Here is an 8,859-nt window from a genome sequence, read left to right as displayed (position 1 = left end):
GCACAACTATGTTGGTGCAAGGGGACTAACCCTCATGATTCAGAGTTGAGCTAATATTCTCTATGTAATAGTAGAAGGTGTCCCTGCCCATAGCAGGGGAGTTAGGACTAGATAATCTCCAAAGTCCTTTCCAACCCAAAGCATTCTATGATTCTACGGTAATATTCAACAGGGATAAAACCAATATTTTTTTTATTGGGGTAAGGCTTGAAGAGCAGTGGGTGTTTAATACACCCTTGGTCGGATCTGTGAGAGCAGCACACAGCCTGATTATCAGGCTCTGTCCACATTTCTTCTCTTTATGGTGTTCCCTACATAGACAATCTCCTCCCCAGTCACTGGAAGCTGTTGGAATAAACATAATACCTTTGACATCTCAGCATGATTGACTTCCTAGTTAGCCCTATTGAGATAAAAGAACTTATCTTGTTTGAAACCAGCCATCAGAGTGTTCCCCATCTCCACCTGGACCCAAAGGTGATACATTCATGGCCTCTACGCTTGAGTACTAAAAAATAGCATAACCAGGCATCAAACCAAATTCCCTCAAAAGCATATTCTGATGCAAGCACAGGAGTGCACCCACCTAGAAATCTGCATCTCTGCTGAGCTCACACTACAGTATCAGTTTTCATGCCAGATAGCCTGTATAGTAATCAAAGCCTTCCTTGATTTGCACCTGTTTTTAAAATTGTATTTTGTTTCCAAACCGTAGACAACCATAGTCAAAGACATCAAGTCAAAGGTAACCAAAGACAAGGCATTGCAGGAGGCATGTTTGATAGGTCCTGTCCCTCTGCTCCTTCTCACAAGAGAATTGAGTTGCCATGGACCTCATGATCCTGAGGTTCAAAAGACCCCACTATTGCATCTCTGCTTTGATTCACGGTGTTCTGTGCAAGATGCACTCACAGGCACACAAAATGCACCCTGGTCCTGGCTCCCTCTTCCCTTCCCCCCCTCCTCAAACAGCTGAGTAGAAAAGTGACTTAACTTGTTTTCCATTCATTTTTGATAAAGAAACACTGCCATTTCTCTTTTAAATATTTGAGATATTTTTTTGAATAATATTTAACAAGGTCATATAAAAGCCTTCTTGAACAGATAGATCAAACTTCAAGAAGAAAGTCTTGGATTTTGGTTGCAGTTTGTGACCTTCACTTTATTTATGCTACAGAAGGAAAAGACCCTTGTGAATTAAGTGTGTACAGATGCCGAAGTAGTGCCTTGGAGAAGTAATTAAACTTTGCCAGAGTATTAATTTCTATTTGTGGAAGGAAAGACTATAGGTCTTTTAAAACAACTTTCTTCCGGCCTCTGCCATCCTGCAGAGAGCCTGCATCACTCACTGATGCTTTTTGCAACAGCTTCTGTGCTCTTTCCTATTTAACTTTCAGCTTTATCCTTGCACCTATTAATTTATCGCAGCCGCTGCGGGAGCTGGCCTTTGCAGCTGGCTCGTCCCTTAAGGAGTTAACCGGGTTTATTGCATAAGCTGTTTAACATTCGGAATGAATAGGAAATGCACGCCCCTCCTCTCCTACAATCTGTTTGTTGGCTTCAGCTCGCACTCCTCCCCGTCTGTGTGTAAGCCCAGTGCCACTTGTCGTGCCCTGAGTCTCCTCGTGTGTGCCTGGGTGTGTGCTGGGTGTGCGCCTGCATGTCCGCCTGCCGCCGAGTCCCGCTCCGCCTCCGCTCATGCCACCGGCAGCATCCTGGTGTCTCCGTGCCTGCCTGTCTGTCTGTCTGTGCGTCTGTGTGTGCTCATGAGAAGAGAGGAGCGAGGGGAGGCGAGACCGTCACGTTTGTAGGAAGTGTCAGCAGCCGATGCGAAGTGTGAAAGAAAACTCTGCCATCTCTCGGGCTGCTGCAAGAGGACAGACCACCTCACATAATGCCATCTTTTGATGAGGTTTTGAAGGAGGCCGGGGAATTTGGAAGATTTCAAAAGAGGGTCTTTTTCCTCCTTAGCCAGACAGGCATAACTTTTTCTTCCCTGTTCGCCAGCGTAGTTTTCCTTGGGCAGGCACCAGAGAACTTCTGGTGCAGGATCCCTGGGGCAGCTGAGTTAAGTGAACGATGTGGCTGGACACTGGAAGAGGAACGAAACTTCACGGTACTGCCCCTGCACCTGGGGAACAAGTCCATCAGTGGGGAGTGCGAGAGGCTGGATGTCACTTGGGACACCTCTGTCAGCTGCACCAGCCCGCTTGCCCGCTATGGCAATCACAGCACGGGCAACCTGCCACTCGCCACTTGCCACGATAACTGGGTCTATGAACAGCCCCACTCATCTGTTGTCAGCGAGGTAAGGAAAACACCCATCCTCTAATCGGTGGTGTCTATCCTGGTGTGGGATTGCAGCAGTAAAATGGGATTGCCAATGCAAGGGTCATTGCTTTGCTGGCTGGTTTTCCTTCCCAGATTTATTTCATTTTGAGTCATGAGCAAATCGGGACAATGAGTATGATCAAGTGCTGGCATCAAGCTTTTAGGGAAAGGTGAGCTGATATGAAAGGTGGCTATTCAAAGCCAAGTGCCCAAGCAAAGCCAAATATCCTGAAGAGATATTGCTCTGTCTGTAGAGGAATGTCAGATTAAAACAAAAACTTAAGTCCTTGCAGCTGAGGCTTCTGCTGCTCAGTTTTGGGCCAGCAGCTTTGGCGGTGTAAACTCCAAGGGTACTCTATGACCTGGATCAATGTAGATTATCTCTTCTCTGTATTTCCAGTATTGAATATTTAAGTTTGCAGGTAATAAAAAACAACAGGTGGCAGACTGCCTATCTGAGATCCGGCAGGAGTCAGCAGAAGTGATTGTGCTTACTGAAGAAAAACCAAACGCACATTTCTGCCCAAAGCTGACATTCATGCTTTTCCTCAACATCAGTGTCAGAGAACAGCAGGCTATTGTCACTAGTGGTAAGCACTGGCAAGTGCAGTGATTTTTTTAATGAGGCTGCAAAAGGCCATTGCAGATTCTTTCCTAGGAGATCCTCTGTGTAATCTGTAATTGTGCCATGGATGTGCTGTGATTTGGCTCCAAAATACAGTCTGCACTCTAGGAGTGTGTATGTTAGGGTCATTTTGACAGCAATTGTCACCCACGCAGTGGTGAAAAATACAAAGTGTGCTTAGAGGGATTGGCTCAGAAATCATCAAGGTGCACTGCAAAATGTGTCAGCACAGCTGAGGGCTCTGGTTCCTCTCTGTCTCAGGAGCCTCCCACTGTGCTTACACCGGAGCTGTGTCCTCCGAAACACAGAGCAGGGCACAGCAGGCAAAGCCCTGAGCAAACACTGAAAAGAGATGCCTATCCCATCCTTTCAATTCACCATCCTTCTCCCATCCAGCTGGAACTGCTGTATCCACTTGCAGGCTTCAGGCTGTCCGTTCCCTGAGCACCGCATGCAACCTGAGCAGCTTTAGCCAGGGTCTACGCTCAGGAGAAGAGAAATCAGAGCACCTGACTGGCCCTTGAGCAAAGGTTCAGAATTGGCTTTTGTGTATGATCGATGAAGTCAAGGCTGCTCAGAGGGCTGCAAATGACACGCAGGGAGCTGGTGTCAAACTTTGGTCCCTAATAATGATGTATATCTGCCCACATTGGCAGTGGAAGGTAGGGCTGGGTGGGCAGGAGGCCAGATGGTGCTTGGGAGCTACAGCCTGGCTGTGGAACAATCCATGGGACATGGATGTGGTGGGAAGTTTATACTGCCACTTCCAAGGCACCTCTGCTGGGGCACTGTGAGGAATTAATTTTAATTAATTAAAATTAAAAATATAGATTCCTTTTCTGTTGATGTCCCTTTTTTTTCCTGTTCAGCCTTGCTATAGGTGAAAGCATGTAGGTTGTGTCTGTAAGATCATGCTCAGAGTCTGTTTATGGCAGCACTTTGTGTATCAACAGATACACTGTGATTTTCCAGCAGTGATGAGTACAGCTATGGGAAAAGGAAACCAGTATTTGTCTTGCAGCAATAAATAGGAGAGAAAGGTTCAATGTTCTCGGGCAAATACCTCATCCATCTTCACCTTCTTCCTCTTTTCTGCTGGGGAGACCCTTCAGGGCCAGGGAAGGGAGGAGGGATGAAGGGATGCTTGGGGAAAGCACTTCCCACCTGTGCTCCCAAAGGTGCATATTGGGAAAACCATGAAATAACAGTCTGCAAGGAATGACAGGCTGGGACTCTCTCTCCCCTGTGCCAGGGCAGCAGGTCCCACCAGCGGTGTCACTGTGACTCCTAGAGGTACTTTTGCTGGCCAGGTCCACCTTGGATAGAGGCTGCTGGGCTGTGACCTGTGCCACTTGGAACCTCTTCCCAGTTTTGCAACATTTTCTGGATAAATCATATCCCACGAGGCTTGATTTCTTCATCTAAAAAGGAAGCTTGTGGCATGCATGTCCTGACTCAATTGCTCTGAGATCAGCTACTAAAAGGGGCTTCATATCTTATTAATGAGTTATATATCCAGCAAAGACAATTTAATTCTCAGATTTAATTTAACCTCTTTTTTTCCCAGCTGAGTCTCTAACAAACCATGACTCAATTTAGGCTCTGTTTAATTAGCTCACCAAAGACTTGTTTTCTTATCCATCTACTTGTAAGTGCTTCATTTTGCCCATGTGTGCAGAGATGTTTCTTTCAACTAAAGATTTATGGCATGTCTTGTTGAATCAACAGTGGAAGGGACTAGGGAGACAAAATTAAAAGGATGAGTTACAAAACAGTCTCAGGATATACATCCAGGGAGAAAGAGAGAGGATGGGGGGAAAAGTCAGTGTGCTCAAGTCCTTCCAGGCTTATGGCAAGCACAGGTCCAGTATGAATTTGCAGTGTGACAGGGGATTCAGAGGACAAAAGCAGGCATATAAAGCCTTCTCTGAGAAAAGATGTCACATAACACCACAGGTCTGGCAGCCAAACCACAGGCTGTTGCAATAAGTTCTGAGCACCCTTCAGATGATAATCATGTGGCTGGATGGACTGATTCATGAGAAGTTGTGAAACGAATGGCATTGTGGTACCTGACTTCACTGCTCATGTTGCTCACTGGCCATTCTCTCATCTTAGATAGTTGTCTTATGCAAAGGTGTTCACAATAGCATCAGCAGAAGGAAGCAAAGGAAAAAAGGGGAGTGTGGATTGATAAAAAGCACACACTTCTCTATATATAGTACTTGGGGTATCTGCTGCACCACCTGCTACTGAGTCTCAGTGTTGGGGTAATGTCAGTGAGGTTCTGGGAGAATGTACAGGACTTTCCTCCTTCAGCATTTGAAGAGAAGAGCAAATTGTATTAAAAAGTCATCACAGGACCAACACATGGCAAAGCCAGTGACCTTGTTCTAGTGATGGGCAACACAGTTATTGCTAAAGATTCCCTCTTAAAATCTTCCTTTGGTGTCCAATGGGCTCTGACAATAGGTCCCTACTTCTGCAGTGACATGGCCAAGGGTGTCTGTTCCATTGCTTTAGGTCAGGCCTTTCTGTGAGGGCAACACAGGTTCGAGGAAGTTGTCACTGGTGCTGCACACAGAGATCTGCACTGTTGGAGTTGAGCAAAGCAGACCTGGGTTGACATAAATGTTTCGAGATACCATTTTGAGACACAGCTCCACTGAGGTGGTGGATCTGTGCAGAGGACCTGAGGTGGTGGATCTGTGCAGAGGACCTTCCACTGCCAGAGGACCTTGGTCTGGTTTAGCTGAGCATGTCTTGCCCATCTCCCTGTGAAACTGCATCAGCAGCAGGATAGAAATGCAGTGGCTTCTCAGATTTTTCTTGGAGAGAGAAGCTGACAGGGTAAATTATCAAGGTAAATAGATTCCTGGCTCATGCCAGCTGGTGCCATCTGAAATGATGCTGGTCCCAGCAGGTGGCTGGCCCTGCTCAGGAGGGAGGGCTGCTGACAGCAGCAGCTCTTTTAGAGGGAGGAGGGAAGGGAAGGGCTGTGTTTCTGTGCAGTGGATGGAGATGGAGAAACAACAGGTGTGCTGGGAGGCTGCAGTGGACTGGGGGCCACAAACTCATGCTCTGGCCCAAGGGTCTGGAGGGGAGCCCAGGTCACCCCCTGAGCTCTGTAGCACTTGAAACAAAAAGTGTTTTGCCTGCCAAGACCTGCTGGGTGAGCCTTGTGAAGGACCCATGTACCCAGGACATACCAAAGTCAATAAACCTAACTTTTCCAGGAAACTGTGCTGAAGTTGGGATCACTGATCTTTAATACTGCCAGGCTTTGGCACTGTGTACTTCTAACCCTGAGGAGACAAATCTAGTACTTTGTGACAGGGTGGCTGAAAATAGTGTGCAAAGGGAGAGCTATTTTCTTCAGACATTTTTGGCATTGATGACTCCTTGAGGCATGGGCATGAGTTACAATTGCAACTGCAATGAAATGGCCTGAGACACTGGAGGAAAGGAAGAGGGAGGTCTATGTGGTCATCAGCAGCTACAGCACAGCTGGGCCTATTTTAGACAGCATTTATTTCAGCCTTTGTTGGCAGGAGTTGAGCAGAAGGGACAGTTCCCAATATGTCCTGTCTGCAGCAAGTCTTCATGCTGGAGATGATGTCATTTTGAGACCTAACAACAATTTGTTGCCGAAGTGTGAGGTCTGAGGAGGACAAATGATCATCTGAACATAGCCTATTGCACCTGCTGGGAATCAATCTTCTTACTTCTCGGCTTGCCAGCCACCTCAGAAAATACCAGCCAACATTTGCAGAGAAACCTGTAAGGCAACAAATATTGTTTGTCTCATGGTTTTTACAGTCCCTCAGAGAAGGAGATAACATGTCAGTCAAACTCAGGATGGAGAAAGCACAGCTGGTCCTTCTGCTATCCTCCTCCAAGGGAATAAACAACTCAATTTACCCTCAAATTGTTGATCTAGTGTGACTGCTGTTATTGGCATGGCAGTATATCCTGACTTATTTTCACTGTCATGATGGGATTAATATTAATTAGGGAAGGGAAAAGGGAAAAGGTCACAGAGAGCAGAGGGAGCAGCAACTGCTCGATTTCTCATGAAGCTCTGACTAAGATTTGTCTGTATGGGAGGGGCTGGAGCGGTTGCTTGCAGGGGTTAAGCCAATGGGGTGGTGTTTCTTCCATTGCCATCAAGCCCACTGGTACTAGCTGGGGGTTTAATTTTTTTCTTATTATTTTGCGGACAGCTGCTGCTTTTCCTCCGTTAGGAGATGAAGAGTTTCTCCACCTCCCTCTTTTTTTGGCCCTGAAGAGACAGAGAAAAAGGAGGAGGACAGAACAGGTCATTTGTCCTAGGATACTCAATGAATGAGGTGATCCAAATGTCAGGGACACAAAGGTCATGGGCCTTCAGTCATGCACAGCAGAGAAACTTAAAAAGCTTTCAAAGCTAACTGGTCCCTCAGGCTCTGAGTCCCAGTGCCCTGGCAGCAGGGTAGTGACTGACTCCTCTTGTCCTGTTAAGTGCTCAGCTTGAAACAAGATACGCAGAATGACAGTTGCTTCATCCCTTAGCACTCTGAGAGAAGCTTTAACAGAAAGAGAAAAAGAAGGTAATTTCTCCCTTTCCACTGCACTCCCTTGCAGAGGGGTTTGTTGCAATAAGGATGTGGGAAAGCTAGTAGTTTGAAAGGCCAGTGGACGGGAGAAGAGCTGCCCAGAAACAAATAAGGAACATGCAGCAACAGTCAGCATCTCCCCGTGTTTCCTTAAACTATGAATATCTCACTGAACCATTTGTCACTGGGAGTGAAAGGGTAAACCAAACACTTTTTGGTCACTTGTATGAATACCATTTAAAACGTGTCTGGGCTCTGGACATGCTGCTGCAAATGGGCTGGGGAATCACTGTAAAAGTTTATTGATCATAGAGTTTAATCCATTGTTTTGTAATTTAATTGTAACAGGCAGTAAAGCTCTTCAAAACTCCTACCCAAGGCTGCTACATTTTGAGGAGCTGTTAATGGCATGTTGCAATTTAAAACAATATATTTCTACAGGGATACGTGTGCTCAAGTGAATAAAGGTCTCTCAAGTACCAGGAATTACAAGTTTGTGCTTACTCTGTAGGTCAAACTTAAATGGAAAATGTTTGCCTCGTTTCAAAGCTACGAAGAAAGGAGAAGTTGCCACAGCCCCATATTTCCCAGTCATTAGTCATGTACAAGCTCATCCAGTTGCCACTCTTTCTTACACTGATTACACCACTAATGAGCTACAGGGAGCCAGTGCAAAGCCTCTTCCTTCTCCTAGAGAAATCTCACTCAGGTGGTTTGCTGCTCCTTTATAGATCAGTGAAGCACACCAGTGCTGTTCCTTCCAGTCATGCCACTGCTTCTGTAAATCTGAGCATCTCGTTGGTGTCCAAGCCTCAGCAGATATGCAGATATTCATGACAAGGATGTATTTCCAACCAGCAGTGGATGGCTGCATGGACTGCAAGGCTGGCAAGGAGGACAGAACTGTTTTTCCCATCTGTTAAGGACACTATAGAGGAATTCCGGAAGGCGCTGGTTCCTGCTGCCTGTCTGTGATGGCAGTGCCTCATTTCTGCTTACAATGGCAGCTCATCGTCAAGGCTAAGAGAAAAGGAGTGAGGAAGTGGATTGTTTACCACTTTGGGCAGTTTTTCAGTCAGCTCCCTAAATGGAAAGGGTCGGTATTCAGGTGCACAGTGGTTTGTGTCCTACAGTGGATAGAAATCCTGCAGGTGAGGGCAGGACTGAATACAGAGGTGAGTTGTAGGGCTGTGCTGGGTGCCTGCACTAGAGCAGTAAGAGGCTTGGCTGAGAGCACAGCAATGCCAGGAAGGGGATGTGCCCTTAGCTGGAGCTGGCCAGCTGAGCTAGATCACCTGCTTGGTGATT

At 46.5% G+C, this 8,859-nt stretch overlaps 1 protein-coding gene across 1 annotated transcript in view; it reads left to right on the top strand.

Moving 5' to 3' along the window:
• The first annotated feature begins 1,547 nt into the window (after positions 1–1,547).
• SLC22A3 (solute carrier family 22 member 3) overlaps positions 1,548–8,859 on the top strand; it is a 30,083-nt gene continuing 22,771 nt past the window's right edge. Inside the window, exon 1 of the mRNA XM_042017090.1 lies at positions 1,548–2,308. Within this exon, the coding sequence (XP_041873024.1) occupies positions 1,895–2,308 (414 nt within the window). The 5' untranslated portion in view covers positions 1,548–1,894. The remainder of the gene's footprint in view (positions 2,309–8,859) is intronic.

The sequence above is a fragment of the Corvus kubaryi genome, unplaced genomic scaffold (genome assembly GCF_017639235.1).
Source record: "Corvus kubaryi isolate FWS band 111438036 unplaced genomic scaffold, C.kubaryi_AGA036_p1.0 split3-73, whole genome shotgun sequence".
Classification (NCBI taxonomy): Eukaryota; Metazoa; Chordata; class Aves; order Passeriformes; family Corvidae; genus Corvus; species Corvus kubaryi.
The sequence above is the reverse complement of the archived record's forward strand: the minus strand, read 5'-3'. Positions and strand labels throughout refer to the sequence as shown.